Genomic DNA, 26,228 nt, shown 5'->3' with positions numbered 1-26,228 from the left:
CCTTAAAAACTTTTATTTTTCTTCTTTGTCTATATTGTCTAAAATGTGTCAACCATACACCTTTCCCCTCAGAAAAGTGGAAAAGTGGTGGCTACCACTGAACCGCATTTCATCTACCACTGAAACACATACCACCCGCTACCACTGGAACACATGCCACCCACTACCACTGAAACACATACCACCTACCACTGAAACCCATGTCACCTGCTACCACTGAAACACATGTCACCTGCTACCACTGAAACACATGTCACCTGCTACCACTGAAACACATGTCACCCACTACCACTGAAACACATGCCACCTGCTACCACTGAAGCACATGTTACCCACTACCACTGAAACACATGCCACCCACTACCACTGAAACACATGCCACCTGCTACCACTGAAGCACATGTTACCCTCTGCCAATGAAACACATGCCACCCACTACTACTGAAACACATGCCACCTGCTACCACTGAAACACATGTCATCCACTACCACTGAAACATATGCCACCCACTACCACTGAAACACATGCCATCCTCTACCAATGAAACACATGCCACCCACTACCACTGAAACACATGCCACCCGCTTCCACTGAAACACATATCACCTACCACTGAAACCCATGCCACCCACTACCACTGAAACATATACCACCTACCACTGAAACACATATCACCTACCACTGAAACCCATGCCACCCACTACCACTGAAACACATGCTACCCACTACCACTGAAACACATGCTACCCTCTACCACTGAAACACATATCACCTACCACTGAAACCCATGCCACCCACTACCACTGAAACACATGCTACCCACTACCACTGAAACACATGCTACCCACTACCACTGAAACCCATGCCACCTACCACTGAAACACATGCCACCTACCACTGAAACACGTCACCACTACCACTGAAACACATGCCACTCTCATACAGATCACAATGGTAAATCAAATTTAAAGAGGCTGAGCCTGCACTCTCATACAGATCACAATGGTGAGTCAATCTTAGAGGCTGAGCCTTCACTCTCATACAGATCACAATGGTAAATCAAACTTAAAGAGGCTGAGCCTGCACTCATACAGATCACAATGGTGAGTCAGAGATGTAAAAAGGCTAAGCCTGCACTCTCATACAGATACCAATGGTAAGTCAAACTTAAAGAGGCTGAGCCTGCACTCTCATACAAATCACAATGGTAAGTCAAACTTAAAGAGGCTGAGCCTGCACTCTCATACAGATCACAATGGTGAGTCAGAGATGTAAAAAGGCTAAGCCTGCACTCTCATACAGATCACAATGGTAAGTCAGACTTAAAGAGGCTGAGCCTGCACTCTCATACAGATCACAATGGTAAATCAAATTTAAAGAGGCTGAGCCTGCACTCTCATACAGATCACAATGGTAAGTCAAACTTAAAGAGGCTGAGCCTGCACTTTTATACAGATGACAATAGAGACTGAGAGACCTTGCATTTGTGATAAAGCACAAGGAACTGTGTCAAGGAACAGTCTCACGTTCTGCATTATTTTTTAAGGAATTGTCAATCTGGTTTTAAATCTGAGCTTTTCATCCAACCAAATTCCCAAATATTTTTATGATTCATTTATTTGATCCATTCCCCAGTTAATGGGGAAATGTAGTAGTTGAAATATTTGCATTAGCGATCGGTTGGGAATGAGGGCTGGAGAAACACAAAATCTTTGCTTTGTTCACATTGAGCTCACAGCTTTGTATTAAGAAGCCTTACAGGTGTGAAAAGAGTCTTGGAGGGACTGAAACAGGAGTAAACAATGCTGTCTCAGCTTTTAAAGATATATTTTTGCATAATGGAGTCATACAGAAGATTTGTTCACAACAACACAAAGGACGTTCTTATGTTTTCAAAAGACTCATTCAAAATGTTGACTGTTCCTTAGATGACATCACATGTTCTTGTTTTACAGCTGTGCATTGGATGAAACCCTCATCATTTCCCCAGGAAATAAAACTGAGTTCAAGTTTGAAATTCAAGCTTTCAAATTCAGTGGAGAGTTTGAAGAGGTGAGGTGATGGTCAGAAAGCAAATGTTTTTCATTTTGTAAGCAGCCAAACTGCCACACCCATCCTGGAGCCCCCTTGTGACCCCTGGCTGTGATCATGTGACTGTATTACAGGTGTACATCAGCTGCAGTGTGATCATGTGACTGTATTACAGGTGTACATCAGATGCAGTGTGATCATGTGACTGTATTACAGGTGTACATCAGATGCAGAGTGATCATGTGACTGTATTACAGGTGTACATCAGCTGCAGTGTGATCATGGGACTGTATTACAGGTGTACATCAGCTGCAGTATGATCATGTGACTGTATTACAAGTGTACATCAGCTGCAGTATGATCATGTGACTGTATTACAGGTGTACATCAGATGCAGTGTGATCATGTGACTGTATTACAGGTGTACATCAGATGCAGAGTGATCATGTGACTGTATTACAGGTGTACATCAGCTGCAGTGTGATCATGGGACTGTATTACAGGTGTACATCAGCTGCAGTATGATCATGTGACTGTATTACAAGTGTACATCAGCTGCAGTATGATCATGTGACTGTATTACAGGTGTACATCAGCTGGAGTGTGATCATGTGACTGTATTACAGGTGTACATCAGCTGCAGTGTGATCATGTGACTGTATTACAGGTGTACATATGCTGTAGAGTGATCATGTGACTGTATTACAGGTGTACATCAGCTGCAGTGTGATCATGTGTGATGCTACCAGCTCCCAGTCCAGGTGCGCGCAGGGCTGTGTGTCCAACCCAATCAGTCGACGCAAACGGGAGCTGCTCTTCCAGACACACAAGCACATCATCACCCAGGGGCCACTGCAGCTGCAGAGGCACACCAGTTCCAGTAAGATCTGGGGGTCTGTGATGCAGTTCTGTGGGTCTGTGGTGCATAGTTCTGTGAATCTGTGGTGCATAGTTCTGTGAATCTGTGGTGCATAGTTCTGTGGGTCTGTGGTGTATAATTCCATACGTCTGTGATGCAGTTCTGTGGGTCAATGGTGCATAGTTCTGTGGGTCTGTGGTGTATAATTCCATATGTCTGTCGTGCAGTTCTGTGAGTCTGCGGTGCAGATCTGTGGGTGTGTGGTACAGTTCTGTGGGTCTGTGGTGCTTAGTTCTGTGGGTCTGGGGTGCAGTTCTGTGGGTCTGTGGTGCATAGTTCTGTGGGTCTGTGGTGCAGGTCGGTGGGTCTGTGTTGCAGTTCTGTGGGTCTGTGTTGCAGTCCTGTGGGTCTGTGGTGCAGTTCTGTGAGTCTGTGGTGTATAATTCTGTGGGTCTGGGGTGTATAATTCTGTGGGTCTGTGGTGCCGTTCTGTGGGTTTGTGGTGCAGTTCTATGGGTCTGTGGTGCAGGTCTGTGGGTGTTTGTTGTAGTTCTGTGGGTATGTGGTGTATAATTCTGTGCGTCTGGGGTGTATAATTCTGTGGGTCTGTGGTGCAGTTCTGTGGGTCTGTGGTGCAGGTCTGTGGGTCTGTGGTGCAGGTCTGTAGGTCTGTGTTGCAGTTCTGTGGGTCTGTGGTACAGATCTGTGGGTCTGTGTTGCAGTTATGTGGGTCTATGGTGCTTAGATCTGTGGGTCTGTGTTGCAGATCTGTGGGTCTGTGTTGCAGTTATGTGGGTCTGTGGTGCTTAGATCTGTGGGTTTGTGGTGCAGTTCTGTGGGTCTGTGGTGCATAGTTCTGTGGGTCTGTGGTGTATAATTCTGTGGGTCTGGAGTATATAATTCTGTGGGTCTGTGGTGCAGAATTCTGTGGGTCTGTGGTGCAGTTCTGTGGGTCTGTTTTGTATAATTCTGCGGGTCTGTGGTGCAGTTTTGTAGGTCTGTGGTGCAGTTCTGTGGGTCTGTGGTGCAGTTCTGTGGGTCTGTGGTGCAGTTCTGTGGATCTGTGGTGCAGTTCTGTGGGTCTGTGGTGCAGGTCTGTGCGTCTGTGGTGCAGGTCTGTGGGTTTATGGTGCAGTTCTGTGGGTCTGTCGTGTATAATTCTGTGGGTCTGTGGTGCAGGTCTGTAGGTCTGTGGTGCCGGTCTGTGGGTTTATGGTGCAGGTCTGTGGGTTTGTGGTGCAGGTCTGTGGGTTAATGGTGCAGTTCTGTGGGTCTGTCGTGTATAATTCTGTGAGTTTGTGGTGCAGTTCTGTGGGTCTGTGGTGCCGGTCTGTGGGTTTATGGTGCAGGTCTGTGGGTCTGTGGTGTATAATTCTGTGGGTCTGTGGTGCAGTTCTGTGGGTCTGTGGTGCCGGTCTGTGGGTTTATGGTGCAGGTCTGTGGGTCTGTGGTGTATAATTCTGTGGGTCTGTGGTGCAGTTCTGTGGGTCTGTGGTGCAGGTCTGTGTGTTTATGGTGCAGGTCTGTGGGTCTGGGGTGTATAATTCCGTATGACAGTGGTGCAGTTCTGTGGATCTGTGGTGCAGAGTTCTGTGGGTCTGTGGTGCAGGTCTGTGGATCTGTGGTGCAGTTTTGTAGGTCTGTGGGTCTGTGGTGCAGGTCTGTGGGTCTAGGGTGTATAATTCTGTATGACTGTGGTGCAGTTCTGTGGATCTGTGGTGCAGAGTTCTGTGGGTCTGGGGTGCAGTTCTGTGGGTCTGTGGTGCACGTCTGTGGGTCTGTTATACAGTTCTGTGGGTCTGGGGTGCCGAGTTCTGTGGGTCTGTGGTGTAGTTCTGTGGGTCTGTGGTGCAGGTCTGTGGGTCTGTGGTGCATAGTTCTGTGGGTCTGTGGTGCAGGTCTGTGGTGCATAGTTCTGTGGGTCTGTGGTGCAGGTCTGTGGGTCTGTGGTGCATAGTTCTGTGGGTCTGGAGTGTATAATTCTGTAATCTGTTGTGCAGTTCTATGCTTTCAAATGTCTAATGATCTGTTTTTTCATAGTTTCAGACAGAAGCTCCAGTGCTAACCAGAGCTTAAACGCAGGCACCCTGGTCTTCGCTGGGCTATTTGTTGCAGCAGTACTCGTGCTAGCTGGAGTGATGGTCTACTACCGGAGGAGTATCAAGCCACTTGACCGCACCTATCTCCTGTCCTCATCTTAGCCAAGTCACAGGCATGATAGGATTGGATTCCTGCACTTGGGATGTAAGAAAAGGCTCTGAAAGCACAATGGTATTGGGTTTGCGTACAGGATTATAAAACAAAGAAAAAAATGCTACTTATTTTACACTGCTTACATAATTTTCTTATGAAGTACAGACGTTCTCTTTATAATGAGCATACAAGAGCACTTAAATTAGCATTATAATCAGGTAGGGTAGTTTATAAGACAGGCCATTACTTAAAATAAAGTTCAATGGGCCTGTTTGAATTTTATTTCTTGCTTACAGTAAATTGACACATAAAGGAAAGTAATAAATAGTGAAGTATGTGCAGTGGAACTGAAATTAACAAGCCAAACTTTTAATACTCACTTTTCTTGCAACTTTGGGAATATGAAGTACGCTAATAAATAAATACTATTTACTCAGTGGCTTTGTTTTGTTTTTTTTTTAAATTAGTGTGTTTTCGAAGTAACATGCTTGTCACACGACATGACCTTCCTGGTAGGGACAGAAGAGCAGTACAAAGGGAGATGTGGGAATTTCAGATTATTCTGGGTTTTATTTACAAAGAGCGAGAGAGCGTATATTCTGCCCCACGAAAGTATTTTCACTTTTAAATTGTTCTGTGAGATAGATATTGTTTACACTCTCGCCTGACATTACCTTACTATCTAAAGGTGCTTAACACTTTGAAAGTGTTAAAAAAGTGGCAATGTGGCAAAATAGGTTTGGGGGGGGGGGGGGGGGGGGGGGGTCCTCAACTTCTATGAATTTTGGAAATCCACAGATGGCACCAATCATGGGAAAGTCAGTATCCAGTATCATGGAAAGAGTACAGGGAACAAAATCCATGGCAGTTTTTAATCTAACAAATGTGCTAACACGGAGAAGAATCAATAGCATATCCATTGTTTACTTAGCAGTTTACTTAGAATTATCATTGTTGTCTGTTTTGCCATTATAAACATGCCGAAAGTACATATGACTGTTATTATCTCCGGTTCAGATAGACTCTTTGAAACAAGATGAGTCCACCTACAAGCTTCTCTGATGAGTACTGGGCAAGCAGTCCTTCAGTATAGCAGATGGGACCCAACTTTGTGCCAGCAACAACTTGAGCTAGACAGTATAAGTTCTGTCAAGTACACTGCCATCCGGTGGCAAGATATTATAGTGACAACTGAAAAGCATTTTATGAAATAACATTTCTAATGATGTTTGTTAGGCTTGCATGAAAGTACACGTATTGTTTCTCCTGCGTAAACAAAAGATTCATTTTTGAGTACACAAGCTGAAAATGTTACAGACTGGCAAGAAATAATTTTGTTTTATGCCTCAGAACGTTGTTTTTCAAAAATAAATTAGTTTGCAATGCCTAAATATAAACAGGAGACTTGAAATTTGGAGGCCTTGAAAGCTATGTTCTTGTTATATACAATTTCAGCTCAATGGTAATGGTATTGTATCAATCAAATCAATCAATCTAATTTTATTTGTATAGCGTATTTTACAGCAGTTGTCACAATACGCTTTACAGACAACCCTGGCCTAAACCCCCACAGGAGCAAGCCTAAGGCAACAGTGGCAAGGAAAAACTCCCTGTGGCAGATGGGAAGAAACCTCGGAAGGAACCAGGCTCAAGAGGGAAACCCATCCTCCTCTGGTCGGCTCAGGGTTCCGACTGGTGACCAACATATCAGCCAGTTTTATAGGGTTTATGATGTGGCTCACATGATGGGTGGGGCCGGGTGGCGGTGATGGGGAGCAGCAGGTGGCGACAGATGTGGGCAGGGTTTAGGCGATGACGAAAGAGGGGCTGGACCGCAGAGGTGGGGGAGACCAGACGACTCTCAAAGCACTCTCGAAGACTGGGGCAAGAGCCCCGCCAGCAGCATGGGGAGGAAGGTAGAAACAGCAATTAGGGAATTTGCAATATAGCAGACAGTGGGTAAAGTGGCAGTAGTATGCATTGGGGGGACCCCACCAGGAGTAATATATGGCTGCATAGCTACTAGGACAGGGATGGAGAACCCATGCAGTCATGAGGGGTGGACAACCATACCCACCTATCAAGAGCCAACCCATGTAAAGTCGAGTCACAGCTGATCGACAGGTGACAGTAAGGAAAGGATTGCCATCCCACAAAGCTCTATGACTACAGGCGTCTCCCACCCTGTCTCCAGACTATAACTGATTATAAGCCTGAGCATAGAGGTGCATTTTTAATCAATATTTAAATATTGAGACTTAAATATTGATTTATTTTAAATATTGAGACTGAGTCTCACTCCTTTTGTAACCCTAATGGTCCATGAGTTTTGTGTTGTATGAATTCTGTTTCCCTTTGTCTAACTCATACTCGTATTAAATTATTCTTAGCACAGCCGGCTCAATCTAGGACCCTGAGTAGATAGGTTGGAGGGAAGGGGAGGAGTCCAGGAAATGGAGGGAAAAGTAGAAAGAAGAAGGGTGTGGCTGGTTAAGGTAGAGAGCACAATCAACTGACTAGGAAGCTTGTGCTTAGAGGCTTAGTTTTGATGTCTCAAGTAGCTGATCTGCTAAAAAGTCAAAATACAAAATACACATATAGCATAACTGTGAAGCACTTGGGGCTGCCCGTCTTCAGACCTTTCATCCCACAGGTTTTCCTGCATGGCACCCTCGATCTCTCAGAAATCCCTTCAAATCTCATTCCTACTGCTGGGCCCTATGTCTGTCTGTTTGATTTCCCGCAGCTTCTCCCGGATGTGCGGCTCATCCTTGCACTCTAAAACAGCTGTGTTAACAGCTCCCTTCATGCGCACTGGATGTGGTTACAGACCAAACACTTTGAGTGCCTTGGAAAGCAGGCTCCCCAGCCATGGTGTCTGCACTTTGGCGACAAGCTTGTCAAAGTTGTCGTGAAAGTAGAATGCCTCCAGTTTAAGACTGACTGCTGTGGTGCTACTGGCTGGGGTGGTCATAATCACACGCCAGACCACTCTTTAGCTGATTTTCAGTGGTCATGTCAAGAAGACAGGAGAGAATCAGCTTCAGGCCATTAACCATTGGTGCTGTAATGCAGCCATCTGTGTTGTTAGTCTGGTGTGTCCGCTGCAGCATGATGTATCGTTTGGCTCGTCAGCATCATGCCCTGCTACAAAGACCGCTTCTGCATTCTCATCAGCTAAGGTTCCGAAACCAGAATGTCATTACTTGCATGGTATTCAGATTCCCACAGTTCTGAGTGACCTGAGCACTGTATGTCTGTTGGGCTATACGTTTTGTATACTGTCTGAGACATACTTGTCAAGAGGACTATATTGCATGTTTGAAATTGTTCTTGTGGCGGTAGCCTTTAAAGACCCTCATACATGTAGCCATTTAATGGTTTATAGTTATCTTATAGTGGTTTTGCTTTGGATTTACAGAAGCTTTCACTTGCAGTGTAATAATAACAGATCAATAACACAAAAAAAGGTTTTATTTTGAAAGGTCACATTAACCACTAAAACGATAAGACAGTCACAACATACTACACAGGCTACAGTTCATAACATACATGACCTAAATATAACTAGACAATGTTTAAAAATTTCAAAAATATTTAATGAACAAGCCTGGTTAAATCCGTCAAGATCAGTCTCTTCCTCAGAAACAGAAGATGTTGCATTGTGCGTCGTTTCCTCAAACCTCTGGTTTTGGTCTGTTTGGTGTCAGATGGTGTTGCAAACAATAAAAAAGTTGCCCAAGCATTTTTACACAAAACTCAATTTTTCAAATGTTTAAAAAGCACTTTGAATAACACTATCCCTTTGCAGAACCTTTCAAACTTTTGATATGTACAGTTGAGGCCAAAAGTTTACATACACCTAAACTAAAGACATTCAAACTCAAACTTTTCACAACTCCACACATTTCATGTTACTGTACATTTCCTGTGTTAAGTCAATTAGGGTATCTACTTTATTTCCAAGAGATGCCAATTAACTCCTAATTATGACAATCGGTCAACTAGCTTCAAAAAAAGTCATTACATCAATTTCTGAAATCTTCTAGACTGTTTAAAGACAGCCAACTTGGTGCATGTAAAAATTTGATCCACTGGAATTCTGATATAGTGAATTAAAACTGAAATAAATCTGTCTCTAATCGTTTGTTTTAAAATTACCTCTGATGTGAACAAAGTAGATGTCCTAATTGACTTGCCAAAAGAAATGGATGGTAACATGAAATGTGCAAAGTTGTGAAAAACTGAGTTTGAATATCTTTAGCCTAGGTGTATGTAAACCTTTGGCCTCAACCATAATTTATCCAGTAGTTCTTTATCTCTATCTCAATATCTCCTAAGATTACATTACATTACATTACATTACAGGCATTTAGCAGACGCTCTTATCCAGAGCAACGTACAACAAGTGCATCAGTTCAAGGTGCAGAGGTGCAGAAGAAACACACTAGAGTGAAGTAAAGATCGTAGTGCCAGAAGTGACCACATAGATCAGGACTCCAACCCTGTAGGGTAACCTGTTCAGCAAACAAACAAACAATCCTGCCAAGTACAAACTGGCACTGAAATCACATTTGCCTAATCAGAATCAGACAAAAACAATCCTGCCAAATAAAAACTAACGTGATTGCATTAGCCTAACTAGGTACATTGAACTAAACTATAGGCTAGGGAGGGGTGGTGAGAGGTGCAGCCTGAAGAGATGAGTCTTTAGTCTGCTCTTGAAGGTAGTAAGACATTCTGAGTACTGAATATGCCTTCCAGTCTATTAGTAGCCTCTTCTCTAGTGAAACTCTCAACAAAATAATTGCAACAGCAATAACTTTATTCTTATAAAGCAATACTGTGCCAAGAAAAAAGGTAAAAATTCTAAATCTAAAACTAACTAGACTAACTATCACTACTCTGTAGGGCACTCTCAACCTAGGATCGCTCTCACTTGTATCCTTCAAACTTGTTCCTCTAGCACTTTCATAGTACACTTGTATCTCCATCCAATACTTATATTGCACTTGTATTGCTATCTTGATGTTGTAGCTTGTCGTCATGCCTCCTAGATTGACTTACATGACTTTGACTTACCATAACTTACCTAGCCTATGCTTACTGTGTCAACTAGACTTAATGTGTTTGTGGCTATGAATAACTGGACAGAATGAGTATTGTACCTTATTGGACCTGTGTTTTGTTATCGTTCCAACGACCATTGGTATGAACTTATTGTATGTTGCTTTGGATAAAATAAATGCACTGTAATGTAATATCAACAAGGCCTTTTTCCAGAAATCTGCTGGCTCTTTTAGGTACCTCTTAGCAAACTGTAACTTGGCCATCCTGTTTTCATGGCTAACTACAGGTTTTTACTTCTTGCAGTGTAAAACAGTGGTCACTGACACATCCACGCCTGTCTCCTAAAGAGAGTTTCTGATCTTTTGGACAGTTTTTGTGGGGTTTTTGTTCATTATGGAGAGAATTCTTCAGTCACTAACTGTAGAGGTCTTCCTTAGCCTACCAGGCGCTTTGTGAATTCTGAGCTCACCGTTGCTGTCTTTCTCATTAATGATACAAACAGTTGATTTTGGTATGCCTAAGGTTTAGTCTATGTCTGACACTTTTTCTTCTATTTCTCAGCCTCATAATGGCTTCCTTGACATTTATTAGAACAACACTGGTCCTCGTGTTTACAAACACCAGCCACACTAATCAGAATTAAGACTTCATACTAAAAGCTCCTGCACTAAGGAAGCAACTGAACACATCTGACTAATCAGAAACACCTGTGAAGCCAGTTATCCATGAAATTGGAGGACTATTTATTAAGTGCTTTAATTTCTATATGGAAAATTGTTTTACAAAATACCCTTTAATAAAAGCTGAGAATTTGTATTTTAACCACACGTTAATTGTTTGATTACAAATATAAAATTGTGGAGTGCATAGACAAATCAATTTAAAAAAGTGTCTGTCACGAACATTACAGAGCACACTGTATATCATGCCAGAGTAATTTTCCTATGGCATTATCATGGTACTTAACATTTATTAAAACTTATTTGGATTTACCATTGGATAAAAGTGCTTGGATTTGTCTTGAGCCGCTATAAATATGGTTGTACTTCTGTAAAGGAGTACAGGTACAATGACTTGTTTTTCAGTTTCTCTCTTATCCACACTGTGGTGCTGTTGAGCCCATACTACAATAAAGAGCCATTGGCATGGTTACAGTCACTCCACACAAGCTGTCCTATCTCTAGCAGAATGCTTCGGTTGGTCAGACAGGTTTCTGCTACTCTCATTAAGGGTGTGTTGTCTTTCTTTGACTGCAGCAGCCCAAACACAACTTTTGTGTAAAAATCATGCAGGTACACAGCATTCACTATTTCTTGGAAATTGCATCATCAGAAAATGCTCCAGGCCCACAAAGAATACATCTCCCCAATGGACATCAGCCAAAAAAACATCAGATACACATGCAATTTGACATATATAAAAGTACACACATTTAAAAAATAATAATAATTTTTAAAACTTTGCAGCCCTCATGGCTAGTTCACTAGTTTGCCATCCAGACAGGTGAGAAGCACGGGTTCAAATCCTACCTTGGACTCAAATCTTTTATTACTCATTACACTGGCTTCCTTGCTAACTAATAATTGCCTTTAAAAAATTGAACTGTATAATCTTTGTGGGAAACTCAGAAATTTATATTTCTGAAATCCATTCTCTTATTATTTGAACACTCTACAACCCAGAAATGGTCGTCTACCTTCTTTAAAAGAATGAGCAAACAACGACAATAAAGAACGTCCCTTTTTGCAAAGGAATGTCCTATTGTTTGTTTAGTTTTGCTTTTGGAATTTTGACCAAGTTTCATCAACTAGCTTGCCAAAGATTCGACAGAGCAAATGTAGACATTAGGCAAGGAAATCTGCGTTGTGATTCACTCTGCTAGGTAACACTGCCGGTTGTATGCAAACAACATGCAAGATATTGATGGTTAATTTCATTGTTAATGGCTATTAGTAAGTGTTCATAAGTTTATTTTCTTATGTAATGTTGATTGATATTCAAATTATATCACAATGCCTATATAAACAAATTATATTCAAAACATTTGTTTAGGAAATCACAAAGGGGAAGCCATACGCTATGAACTTTTTCACAGCAGGTTTATTTTTCTTTAAGTGAGGAATTGACTGTGTTTCTACTGTTTAAAACGTTTGAATTAGGCTACTGACTGTAGCCACCCTGCAAATGCCACCACATCTAAATTAATGTTAGCAAGCCCTATAGATCCTCTGCCAACATACAAACAATTAATAGATCTGTCGTGTGCACAATACCCCATTAAAACACTTCCATTTAAAAATATCACAGTCATTTATTTGTTGTTCATGGTAAAGGAAAAATGACTGATTCCATGCCTATGTGTTTCTTTCAGCGAGAATGTATGCATGTTTGCATGTTTTATGTGGTTGCATTTATTTATATTATAATTTCTTCTACAATGTAAAATAATTGCTAATGTTATTTGTGAACACATTATTCTGATCAACAAGACCACAAACACCAACAACCAACAACAACGCTTTTTATTCATGATGTGCTTCTCATACACCCAAAACACTGGATGCAGACAATAGTTCAGATATATAGTGTAGTCATTTACAGACTTTATAGTTGTAACACAGCTGTACACCACTATAAATGATTGCCATTTGACACTTTGATGTCACACAATGACCACATTCTCTTCAGATGGTAAAATTAAAAAACCCAGGGAAAAGTTACGTGAAATAATTTAGGAAACATTGGGTAACATTGCTTTGGAATACAGCATGTTTAATTTGTGTGAGCTAAGATAGCCAATACTTTTTCTGTAACTTGGCCCAATTTTAAGTCACTACCCTTAATGGCAGGCCTAGATTGTGCAAGTTTTAATTAATTACTTGAATTACGAATCATTTCCGTCTTTGTTAACCCAAAGAGTGATACCCTTGTGTGGAAGATCCACATTGCTGCCAGACTTCAGGTTGTTTTAAATAATCCATGCATATTGTGAGACGTGAGAGGTTATTTTTTGGTCATCTTTGAGAAATGCACACGCCCTGTTTTGAGCATAATTTGCATTAAAGTGTCATTTAGGCATGGAAATATACAGACAGGTGACAAATTAAAGAAAAAACCAACATAAAATGTCTTAGTACAGTGTTGGGCCAGCTTCAATGCGCCTTGGCATAGATTCTATAAAGTCTCTGTAACTCTACTAGAGGGATGGAACACCATTCTTCCAAACGATATTCCCTCATTTGGTGTTTTGATGATGGTGGTAGAGAGTGCTGTCTAACATATTGGTCCAAAATCTCCCATAGGTGTTCAACTGGATGGAGATCTGGTGACTGCGATGGCCATAGCATATGATTCACATCATTTTCATAAGCCGCAGGTACTATCCACAACGTTTGCCCTATGGAAAACCAAAAAAGCGAGTAGAGTCGAGTTGAGTTGAGCCGGTACCATGCCGGTGGAAAAGCGCCAATAGTCATCAAACCATTCAGTGATCCCTCGTGCCCTGTGGATGGGGGCATTGTTATCCTGGAAGAGACCACTCCCATCAGGATAGAATTGTTTTATTGCAGAATAAAGGTCAACAACTTTGTATTGATTTGCAGTGACCTTTCCTTCTAAGGGGACAAGTGGACCCAAACCATGCCACGAAAATGCCCCACCACAGCAATAGAGCCACCAGACCCCCTCGCTGTTGGGGTCAAGCATGTAGGCCTGTACCGTTGTCTTGGTGTACGCCACATGTGCACTCACCCACTTGTCGAGAATATGGTGAAAGATGACTCAACTGATCACTTTTTCCACATCTGTGTAGACCAGTGCTTATGGTTCTTGTAGCACTATACTCATTATAGCAAATGTGCATTTGTCTTCGTAATGAGTGTTTATGCACTGCAACCTCCTATAATATTCCTCTCTATGTAGTTGTTCACAAACTGTTCTTGCTGACAGTCTGATTACTGCATTGACATTCTCAGTTACCTGAGAAAGAGTTGCTCTTCTGTTTTTCCATACATATTGCACTAATGCACAAGCATCATGGTCATTGAATGTGCACTTTTGACCACAATTTTCAACCCTATTTACTGATGTTTTTCCCATAGATCTAAATGCAGATGTCACTTTAGTCACTCACTGTTCCTATACAAAGACTACCCAGCTGAGCAGTCTTTGTGACTGAAGCTCCTGCCTAGTCACTTGGATCTTTTCTTCTTGGCAGCTTGATCCAAAATCGAGGTCAATTGGGCCTGTTCAGCGTTTTTATACGTGCCACAACATAGGATGTCAATTGCTTAATTGTGTGACGCAGTACAGCTGTATGTAAGCATCTGCATTCGTTATGGTTCTCCACTCATTTATTCAGGTTTTTCCTTTAATTTTTTTAATTTTAATTTTCCATTGCTTCCTGTTTCACTGGAGCGTAGATGAGGTAGCACATATGTTATCCATCACCATGGAGAAAGCCAAAGGGCTGACCATCACAAGCCTGGAGATGGTTACTAAAGATACCACTTTCCAATATTATATTATATATTATACACAGATCTTTCTGAAAAAAAAAATGTGATGGGAGCCACTGAACCCAGACTTAAGTCGCACGAGGTGATTCTCCAGAAATCGCGTTTTAGTTGTAAACACTTTTTTCACCAAAATTCGGTTTTTTGCAGAAATGACTTCTTAAACATGTCTACTTTCTAATACCTTATTATCAAACTCGTATTTGATCGGTAAACATGAGAAAAGGTTAAATAATTTAACTCTCTTTCTCTCTATCTCTCTCTGTCTGCTTGTTGCGAGGGGGCAGGACAATGGGCTGGACATCCATATTAATGACCATTCCGCATGACATTCTTGCATAAGTAGTCAGGAAATACCTTGTGTTGTTTACAATCTAGTCTACTTTTTTACGAGTGTCACAGGAGATTCATGTGTGATAACGCTGGTAACGTGGCTAATGCTCTCCGCCAAATTACTGAGCTGAATTTAGATAGTGCCAGTGACAAGAATGAACGGATTGACATGGTAAAAATAAATGAAGTAAAGGGATACCTCGGCCTTTTAACAATTCTAAAATCAATGCGCTACAAAATCCAGCATTCTAACACAGTTAAAGGAGCAACATTACTCTTTCGATTTTGAATTGTTGTTACGTCCTCCAGGCTATAACCAAAACTAGGCTACTGCGCCGCATAACATACAAGTTTGATTTGAAGTTAATATGAAAATAAATCGGTTTGCGGCTGCAGATTTTTAAACATGGCAGTTGAAATAAAACACTGCAAGTAGTCGACCAATCAGAAATTTTCAGCGCTTGCGCCCCACCCCAAAGGTTCCGGTACTTTTGGAAAGTACTACCCCCCCGAGCAGGAACTTTTTTGGGGGTAAAATAAAGCCCCCGGAACTAAATTTAGACCCTAGTTCCAGCGGTGGAAACGCGGCTCTAGTCAGCGCGTACGGATGCTATCCTGCATTCGTGAGTAGAAGCTACGGACACACAGCTACAACCCGCGTTGGAGCTTGAGGCCAGTGCCAGTTCGAATTTGAAGCAAGCCCACACAATTCCTTCAGGAATTGTAACCTTTCTAGTTGTTGTGGTTTATTCCTTACGTATTCCATGCATTCAACATCAAATAGGTATAATATACCACCACAATGCATTATGTGTAATTTGGTGTAACTGATATCTATTTAAACACATGGTTGCTAAGGAAATATGTCACAAAAGTTTGGGAATCCCTTGTCAATCTTTGGAAGCGAATGGTTTTCTGGCAGCCCATTCAGCATAAATGTCTAACTTCAAAACAGCACAACTTCCTCAGTATTTGTCCAATCTCCATGTATGATCCATCTATTTGAAGCTCTGTGTTTCAGCTTGCATATGCTATAAAAAACTCAAAATCAACTTTTCTGCACTTAAGCCTGGTTTTCTGGCTCCTGTCACAAATGATCAAAGGCATTCCTTAAATTCAACCAAGAAATGGTTAACTGATCACAAAGTTACTGTTCTGCCTGGACTTGAACTGGCCAAACATTTGTGGTTGGAATTGCAGAGGACAGACCAAAAGAGCAGACTGAGGGGTCTTGAAAGATTCTGAATGGCAGAGTGATCAAAATTCCACCACAATATGTCCCCCAATCTTTATAACACTATTAAAGTCTATTCAGTAGTGTTACCTGTGTGAAGTATTGACATGGGTGTGAATATTTGTGACACATTTTTGGGGAAAGAAATGTATAATTTGAGAAAGGTATGATTTGGTTTGATTCCACTGAATAATTAAAGTTCTCCAGTTTGGAGAATTGAATGTAGCTCGGTACATGTACAAAGTATTTTATACAGTCTGTCATTGAGAAAAGAGTCAGAAAAAAAGAGTGCATTCACTGGGAGCAGGTATAATCACATGACCTCTGATGCTCACTTTTGGCATCAGTAGCCTGATTACTGCTCATGTGATGTGATGTGATTGGCTGTCATCCAGGAAGAGCTTATTGTATTGTCTGTCCCTTGTCAGTGTGCTTTCGGGTGAGACCATGCCCTCCAATGTTAGACAGGCCTTTGATTAGCATTCCATTACAATGCATAACATTGTTATGATATGCAGCTTTCAGGAACCATAACAACAGTGTCGCATCACCCAGTCCACACAGCAGTGACAGAGTAATTTTTCATTCATGTTAAAATCAAATATCTAAATTCAGGCTTATTTAGACAAGACAGTTATTTCATTTTTTTTTGTTAAATAACCCTTTTCTCTTTTGGGTTATAGTACTGAGAGGGCACTGCAGATTGAGAACTAAATGAAGAACAGATATACAGGAAATTAATGGTGGGATTATTGTAGCTTGAAAAAATTAAGGCATTAAACTTAATGGCATGGCATGCAGGACTTAAAACAATTTAGAAAACATTGGGTAGCATTGCTTTGGAATACAGCTTATTTAATTTCGGTGAGGCAAGATAGCCTATATAGTTTGTAGTACAGTAACTTGGTGTCATTTTAATGGCAGGCCTAGATTTAGCCCGTTTGAATTAATGAGTTATAGAAAGTGTGTTTTTTATTAGATTTAACTCTAATCGCACAATCAGCATCACAATCTGTGATGAATACCAAAAACTGTTCAGATGTGTGTGTCACACAAAACAGGTGAAGAATGAGTGCCTGTAAGGGTATATGCGGTTATAATCTGTAAATGCTAGCTAAAACCATCACTTAAATTGGTGGCGGTCATGACATGTTTGGTTCAGATGGTAAACGAATGAGTTCAGTGAAGCGAACTGGTTGTGGTTTGACATGGGCAGCAGTTTTGGTGGATAAGCTTCCGTCTTTCCTGGGTGTCTTTGAGCGCCGTGCAACCTGCCCTGTGTGACCCGCCCTGCTCTGAGTTTCGTGAGCCACCCTGTGCAGCGTTCCAGAGCATGGGTTGGGTCACTGGTGGGGAGGCTCCACCCAACACCGGGTGGACTGTGGTGGGGGTGGAAATGCAGTCGAGCTGGTTCTTTTCCTACCTCATTCCACCCCAAGGTGTGTTTACTTTGTGCAGGCGTCATACTGTAAATATTCCACACAACAGGAGGCTGCAGGTGCGCAGGACAGGTGTTAGACCAAACCGCGGCTGGCTCCTCCACACAGGCTTTCAATTTTAATACAGTTCAAGTCCACAAATGTCACAGTCGAAAAGAACAGCATAATAAGATCACCACCCCCCCCCCCCCCCTCCCCCCCGCCCCAGGAAACTATTCAGGGCACAGCCACACAGTAACACAAACAGTTACTGTTCATTCAGTATGATGTGTAATCACCTCGATGGCAGGCCTGCTGTTGGGATGTGTTCTAAATTGGACTGCAGCAAGGTCTATCAGGTTTCTCTGATACAGGGTCTCTCTCTCTCTTTCAAATTTCAAAGTGCTTGGCATGACAAATACTGGCACTTGTGTTGTCAAAGCAGTGGTTACATAATAAAACTATGTACAAACTACAGTGCCTTCGGAAAGTATTCAGGCCCCTTCACTCTTTCCACATTTTGTTACAATACAGCCTTATTCTAAAATTGATCAAATTTATTTTTATTCTCTTTAATCCAAACACAATACCCCATAATGACAAAGTGAAAACAGGTTATTAGAAAATTTGGCAAATTTATAAAAAATTAAAAACTGAAACATCATATTTCTACAACTTTATTGGAGTCCACCTGTGGTAAATTCAATTAATTGGACATGACTTGGAAAGGCACATACCTGTCTATATAAGGTCCCACAGTTGACAGTGCAAGTCAGAGCAAAACCCAAGCCACAAAGTCGAAGGAAGTGTCCCTAGACCACAGAGACAGGATTATTTAGAGGTAAACATCTGGGGAAGGGTACAAAAAAATTTCTGCAGCATTGAAGGTCCCAAAGAACGCAGTGCCTCCATCATTCTTAAATGGAAGAAGTTTGGAACCACCAGGACTCTTCCTAGAGCTGGCCACCCGGCCAAACTGACCAATCAAGGGAAAAGGGCCTTGGTCAGGGAGGTGACCAAGAACCCAATGGCCACTCTGACAGAGCTCCAGAGTTCCTCTGTGGAGATGTAAGAACCTTCCAGAAGGTCAACAATCTCTGCAGCACTCCAATCAGGCCTTTGTGGTACAGTAGCCAGATGGAAGCCACTCCTCAGTAAAAGCACATGACAGCCCACTTGAAGTTTGCCAAAAAGCACCTAAAGCGCTCTTAGACAATTACAAACAAGATTCTCTGGTCTGATGAAACCAAGATTGAACTCTTTGGCCATAATGCCAAGCATCACGTCTGGAGGAAACCAGGCACCGCTCATCACCAGGCCAATACCATCCCTACGGTGAAGCATGGTGGTGGCAGCATCATGCTGCGGGGATGTTTTTCAGCAGCAGGAATTGGGAGTCTAGTCAGGATCGAGGGAAAGATGAATGGAGCAATGAATGGAGAGATCCTTGATGAAAACCTGCGCCAGAGCGCTCAGGACCTCAGACTGGGGTGAAGGTTCACCTTCCAACAGGACAACAACCCTAAGCACACAACTAAGACAACGCAGGTGTGGCTTCAGGCCAAGTCTGTGAATGTCCCTGAGTGGCCCAGCCGCTTGAACCCGATCGAATATCTCTGGAGAGACCTGAAAATAGCTGTGCAGCAACGCTCCTTCATCCAACCAGACAGAGCTTGAGAGTATCTGCAGAGAAGAATGGGAGAAATACCACAAACAGAGGTGTGCCAAGCTTGTAGCATCATACCCAAGAATACTCAAGGCTGTAATCGCTGCCAAAGGTGCCTCAACAAGGACTGAGTAAAGGGTCTGAATATTTATGTAAATGTGATATTTCAGTGTTTTATTTTTAATAAATTTGTAAAAATTTTAAAAGTTTTTACTTTGTCATTATGGGGTTGTGTGAAGATTGATAAGAATAAAAATGAATTTAATCAATTTTATAATAAGGCTGTAATGTATCAAAATGTGGGAAAAATGAATGGGTCTGAATACTTTCCGAAGGCACTGTATGTCTCTCCTTTTCTTTTTCTCTCCAACCTCTGCCTCCTCTCTCTTTCATGTGTTGCTTTATTTGGTTGAGTTGGCTCAGTTTAGGAGAATCATCAAAGGGCAGCTGATTTCAGGATTAATGTTTATTGCTGCATGTTTTGATAATGCAGTCATGGTCTGATGGTCAGTCCTTCCGTTTGCATATGTCCCCACAGCTGCTAATATTTGCCTCATTTCAGTTGTTGAGCCTTTTTAGACAACAGACAGATGACCTTGCAAAAGAAAAAAAATGGGCAGTCAATGTTATGCTACAATCTAAAAAGATTAGAAAATAAGGAAAACCTGAAAACCTGAAAACCTACAAACACTACCTCCATCCAGTCTACTTTTGTATCATCTTCTGTCATGGATGACACAAAACAAATCACATTAAAATAGAAATTACTGCCTTTTCAGAACCCAAAAATGACCAGATTTACTCTTAACTGCTGAAAACCAAAACAGAGGTTAGTGAAATATTAAATAAAAATACTGATTATTATCTGCATCGTTTAAGAAGTATTTTGAATGTGGGGATAAGGCAGGTCGTCTTTTGGCCCACCGACAGCAAAAAGCTAGAGCCACGCGTTTGATCCCTGCTATTCTATCCAAGAAGGGAGAAACCCTTTAAACCCCAAAAGATATTAATGACAGGTTCAAGGAGTTCTATGAAACACTCTACACTTCTGAAGTGGACCCAACATCATCTGACTTTGATTTGTTCTTTAGCAAGGTAAATCTCCCCTCGCTATCTGACAAAGATAGAGAAGACCATATTATCTGACAAACTTCATAGAGTTTTCACAGAGGCCAAACAGAAGGGTCTTCTACCTAAATCAATGCAATCTTCACTTATTACCCTATTGCCGAAGGCCAATAAAGACCCTATGCAGTGGGTCGTCCAATCTCACTTATTAACTGTGAAGCTGTATGCAAAGATCTTAGCTAGACGACTTGAGCATGTGCTCCCTTGGCTCATTCATGGAGACCAGATTGGATTTATTAGAACTAGACAGATTGTTGACAACATGAGAAAGTTAATGCATATAATACATTATGCTAAAATTTCAGCTGAGCCCTCTGTTGCAGTTTCTTTTGTTGCCAAAAAGGCGTTTGACCACCTTGAATGGCCTTATTTAGTCAGAACTCTGGAGCATTTTGGGTTCGGAGCCAATTTTATACAACACGTCTCTTTATTATATGTTTCCCCATAGGCTAGAATATACACTAACAGCATCGGATTCATTCTCTCCACAGAGGGGCTGCCGTCAAAGCTGCCCGTTAAGCCCTCTGCTTTTTGTACTTTGGAGCCACTAGCGGCTCTGATCAGGGACGATCTGAGTATACGAGGGATAGTGGCGCCGAGAACTGAGATGAAAATCAGTCTTTATGCTGCTGATATCCTGCTCACTGTTTCCAACCCACAAGACTCCTTGAAGCAGGTCCTAGAGGCCTCCGAATATTTTGGCGCTCTATCAGGGTATAAGGTTAATTGGGAAAAGTCTGAAGTCTTGCCATTGAATGTACACTGCACCAGAGCCCTTATTGGAAGTTTGCCTTTTAGATGGACTTCTAGGGGTAATACTCAAAACTTACAAGATATTGCCCCATTTAAGAATTTATTAATTGACATCAAAAATGATTTGGAGAGATGGAAATCCCTCCCCATTTCATTATGGGGTCGGATAGACACTCTGAAAATGAATGGGTTGCCCAGACTTAATTTTCTCATCTCTGCAATTCCCCTCCCAATAAATACGAGGTTCTTTAAAGAAGTCAACATAATATTTAGGAAATTTATCTGGAACGATAGGAAACCCAGGGTTAATCGTATAAAGATGCATATAGACAGAGGGCACGGAGGCCTGGGCCTACCAGATATTTATAAATATTACATAGCATTTAATACTAGGTATCCATTAAAAAGTGGGGTTATTGATCTAAATCCATAGACATTGCAAGGGAAATTATAGCACAGGAGCTAATAGATAATCTTGAACACAAGATTTTCCTAGAAGGCTTATGGTTTTCACCCCTTGGTAAGAAAATAATGCAGAACCCCCTGATTAATTTCTCCTGTGAAATTACAAAAATATTTCAAACCCTGGTTAGTTTTCAGTGTGACAACTCACTGGATATCCCCCTGTGGGATAACTATAGGTTTACTCAGGGGGGAAAGCCCTTGAAAAATGATAACTGGAAAACAAAGGGTATTGAAAGACTGGTGGATATGATGGGGCTTCACAGTAGGAAATTACGAACTTTCTCACAAGCCAAGGCCAGATATGGGTTGCAGGACAGAGACTTCTTAACATACATGCAGTTAAGGTCACAGTTATCAAGCTTTTTGGGCCAAGCAGTGACTATACCAAAGCTGTAAAAAATAAAGGGTGATCTACAATCCACGATTGAGCATAAAGAAAGCATTGCATCCAAGATTTACAAAATGCTGATCGGTTCTGTGGGGGGTAAATGGAGTGCCATTCAAGACAACTGGGAGAAAGACCTGGGAGTGTCCCTAGCTGCAGAGGATTGGGATTCAGTCTGGAATAATCTCCATAAGGTCTCTAAATCAGTAAAAAAAAATGATCGATTGATTGATTGATTAATTATAAAATTGTGCATAGAATATATTTCACCCCAGTGAGAATGAACAGAATGGGTTTGCTGGATACGGATTTATGTTGGCATTGTCAACAGGGTAGGGGGACCTTTTATCATATGGTCTGGACATGCGCAATTATTGAAGCTTTGTGGGAGAAAGTGACTCGTTCACTTGGTGTGTTCCTGAACTGGACGGTTACCAGGGATGCTTTATTGTGCCTCCTTAACATTATTCCTCAAGGCCCATGGCCTAAGCATCACAAACGACTGTTGACCACTGGTTGTATGACAGCCAAAAGAATTATTGCACAGCATTGGAAAAATGCTGATCTGTTGGACAGTTGTCTGTGGTTGCGGTCCTTCTTGGACATGTTGGTAATGAAGAGGTGCGCCTCATACCTTATTGACTTGTATAATGAGGAACATTCTGAATGGTCCAAGGTGGCTGAACTGACCAAGAAAATGTCAATGTTCCCTAGATTTGACTCCAGAATAGTCATGACATTATTTGACCTATGAAATTGTGATCCCAGATTTCACCTTTGTAACATCTCTGTCATTCATATATTGATATATATAGATTATTTACTATTTTTATGTATTTTAATTTTATTTAAATTTTCCTTTAACTGATTTCTGTGTATCTATGTCTGTGTGTATGTTTACTCTTTTAAAATAATAAAAAATTCAAAGAAAAAAAAGAAATTACTGCGTTTTCAACAAATGCTGAGTTTTAAGTAACAGGGATGCCTTGGCTGCCATGCAGGTGCTGGGATTTAAATCTGTCCACTGCATATGTGAATAGAAACTGCCTGTGGAAGTTTAAAAAGCCTGTTTGACTTGCTCCGAAAGGGTGGATCCAGTGGGAACCTGTGAGTTCTCAGCAGCTCCTGTGCTCTTTGCACTGCGATAGAACATGCCAGAACAAAGCCTGGTGTGACACCTGAGGCAGCTCAACTGAGCCTTGGTCTGAGCCTTTAAGAGAGCTGTCCCAGGTGTCCACATGTGTGGCCAGCTGTCACCTGGGAGCCAGAAGACTGCAGCAGATACAGGTGGTGCTCTGGGCCTCAGAAGTGCAGCCCTTACTGTTAATAAAGGAAATTCAAAGTTGCTTTAGCCTTCATCAGTTGTTTTTGCACAAAAATGGGTCTTATGGAAGTTAAAACTATTTTTGGATGTCTTGTAAACTGTAAAGATTGGGAAATTAAATATTTGGATATGCTGTATCAAAGACACCAGGCATTGCTCATCTGTTAATGCATGGTCCAACAAAACATGTTTTGTTCATATATTGTTGTTCAAATATATATTTTTAGAGGACTGTACGTGCTCCTAACACCAATCATGTAAGTATCATGTAGCATCATAAAAGTACTGTAAAAAACAAATATGTAAGTGAGGGCTGCCTGATGGCTCATTCTGTTAAGGCTCTGTTCCAGTGTGTGGATGGGCCCTATAGTCTGGTATCTTTTAAGGCTGTGCTCCAGTGTGTGGGTAGGCCCTACAGTCTGGTATCTCTTAGGGCACTGTTCCAGTGTGTGGATGGGCCCTACAGTCTGGTATCTGTTAAGGCACTGTTCCAGTGTGTGGATGGGTCCCACAATCTGGTATCTGTTAAGGCACTGTTCCAGTATGTGGATGGGCCCGATGGTCTGGTATCTGTTAAGGCTCTGTTCCAGTGTGTGGATGGGCCCCATGGTCTGGTATCTGTTAAATCTCTGTTCCAGTGTGAGGATGGGCCCCATGGTCTGGTATCTGTTAAGGCTCTGTTCCATTGTGTAGATGGGCCCTACAGTCTGGTATCTGTTAAGGCACTGTTCCAGTGTGTAGATGGGCCCCACAGTCTGGTATCTGTTAAGGCACTTTTCCAGTGCGTGGATGGGCCCCACAGTCTGGTATCTGTTAAGGCACTGTTCCAGTGTGTGGATGGGCCCCATGGTCTGGTATCTGTTAAGGCACTTTTCCAGTGCGTGGATGGGCCCCACAGTCTGGTATCTGTTAAGGCTCTGTTCCAGTGCATGGATGGGCCCTACAGTCTGGTATCTGTTAAGGCACTGTTCCAGTGTGTGGATGGGCCCCACAATGTCATGTCAAATTCCAACCGTGCCAGTGACGGTGGCTGGCAGCTCTGCAGGGGCCAGTCAGGCAGATTTCAGCATGAACCCAGCTTATATAATTAGACATGCTGAATTTGGGGTAAAAACTAAAAAAATAAAATAAAATGAGACCATGGACATAACAATGATTTTACAACAGACTGGGTCTGTAAGGGAAGCCATTGGATGGAAAAAAAGTATAGTAATGCTGGAATGGTCTAACATTCAAACAGTGACTCTAGTTTGTGGCAGAGTCTGATTTAGAATCTGTGACAAGGGATTGTTTTGAAGAGATCTAATGTTAAGAGGATTGCAACACATTGCCCATCCTGAAACATCTTCTACAGTGAGAAAAACAACAGCTCTGCCACTGAAAATGCAGCCAGGCGACACACCTTCCATTGGGGACCGTCGGCACACCCAGTTACACAGGGATTCCACAGCTTAAAGTACAGCAGCAAATTACAAAACAGAAACTCAGGATACACTTACATTTCTGCCCAATGCTGTGATGATATCACAAATGTTGAAAAGTGGTCATGTGAACATCACATAAAACAGCTGCTTTCTTTCTAACAGCTGCTTTATGCATTTTGTCAGAATGGCTTGAAATTCAGGATATAAAAAAAGTATTCAATGAATTTACCTCTGGAAACGTTAACTCACAAAAACAGAATCTTAAGTAAAATTGTCTTTATTGTCCACTAAACATATGATATAAATTTGCCCTCAGCTTTTGGTTTAAAATATAAAAACAAAATCAGGAATAGAAGCACACAAGGCAGAAAAACAATATTACATACACAACACCAGACATGTTCTAGTAATAATATTTCCAATAGTAATAAATTGAGTTTATTATGGAGATTACCATGTGGAAGATTATTACATTACAGGCATTTAGCAGACGCTCTTATCCAGAGCGACTCATACAACTTTTACACAGAATTTACATTGCATTCATTTGTACAGCTGGATATATACTGAAGCAATGCAGGTTAAGTACCTTGCTCAAGGGTACAATGGCAGTGTCCTAGCAGGGACTAGAACCTGTGACCTATAGGTTATAAGACCAACTTACCCATTATACTACACTGCCGCCTGAAATTATTATGTAAAATTATGGAGGGGATAAATGGGATTTTGGTAAATTTATATTTTGAAGTATTCTCAATGTTGTATTTACGACCAAATTCAGTTTGGTATGTTGCTTGTATTTCATAATAACCATAAAAAGCATGGTGTGCTTGTGGTACACATTATTTTGGTTTAATGCAACTACTTATGGAATACATGCAGTTACATTCCTGAAGACTCTGTGAAATGTGAAAGCATGTTACCTTTCTGGAATTCACATGAAAGTGCATTGCACACAGATGGACTCACAAAATTTTACACACGCTCACACACACACACACACACACACATACATGTACACCCACTCAAGCACACACACGCACACAAACACACACACATACAAACAAAGACACATGCACACACACAAACACACACATACACACAAATTCTCTCCCACACACACACACACTAACGCACACACATGCTCATACACACACGCATACACACAGACACACACACATACCCACCCCATGCAGGGCTAACCTTATTCCTCTGTCAGAGTTCCACCCTGTGGAGGAATGCACTTTCATTTCCCACAACAAACAAACCTCGGTTGACTCCTCTGAGTGATTGCGGTTGGAAAGTAATGACTACACCCTGGCAGAAGAATGCAGTCGACAGTTCCTGCTCAGAGCAGCTCATCCTATGACACAAGGAGTGTCCCTGTGTCACAGCAGTGTTACACAGGGCATGCTCCTACACACTTGCAG

The 26,228-nt window shown here is 41.7% G+C and overlaps 1 protein-coding gene and 1 long non-coding RNA gene across 2 annotated transcripts in view; one reads left to right on the top strand and one right to left on the bottom strand.

Annotated features, from left to right (window-relative positions):
• The window catches only part of LOC118217389, a 35,889-nt gene extending 30,366 nt beyond the window's left edge, over positions 1-5,523 (top strand). The window contains exons 11-13 of the mRNA XM_035399349.1: positions 1,957-2,053; positions 2,741-2,912; positions 4,932-5,523. Coding sequence (XP_035255240.1) covers positions 1,957-2,053; positions 2,741-2,912; positions 4,932-5,092 — 430 coding nt within the window. The 3' untranslated portion in view covers positions 5,093-5,523. The remainder of the gene's footprint in view (positions 1-1,956; positions 2,054-2,740; positions 2,913-4,931) is intronic.
• On the bottom strand, positions 8-1,950 carry LOC118217390. Its single transcript, XR_004763171.1, has 2 exons — positions 677-1,950; positions 8-607 (listed from the first exon to the last, which is right to left on the bottom strand). It is a non-coding gene; the product is annotated as an uncharacterized LOC118217390 (long non-coding RNA).
• Positions 5,524-26,228: the final 20,705 nt, after the last annotated feature.

This window comes from Anguilla anguilla, chromosome 17 (genome assembly GCF_013347855.1).
Source record: "Anguilla anguilla isolate fAngAng1 chromosome 17, fAngAng1.pri, whole genome shotgun sequence".
In the NCBI taxonomy this organism is placed as follows: domain Eukaryota; kingdom Metazoa; phylum Chordata; class Actinopteri; order Anguilliformes; family Anguillidae; genus Anguilla; species Anguilla anguilla.
This window is presented reverse-complemented; position numbering and strand designations above follow the sequence as displayed.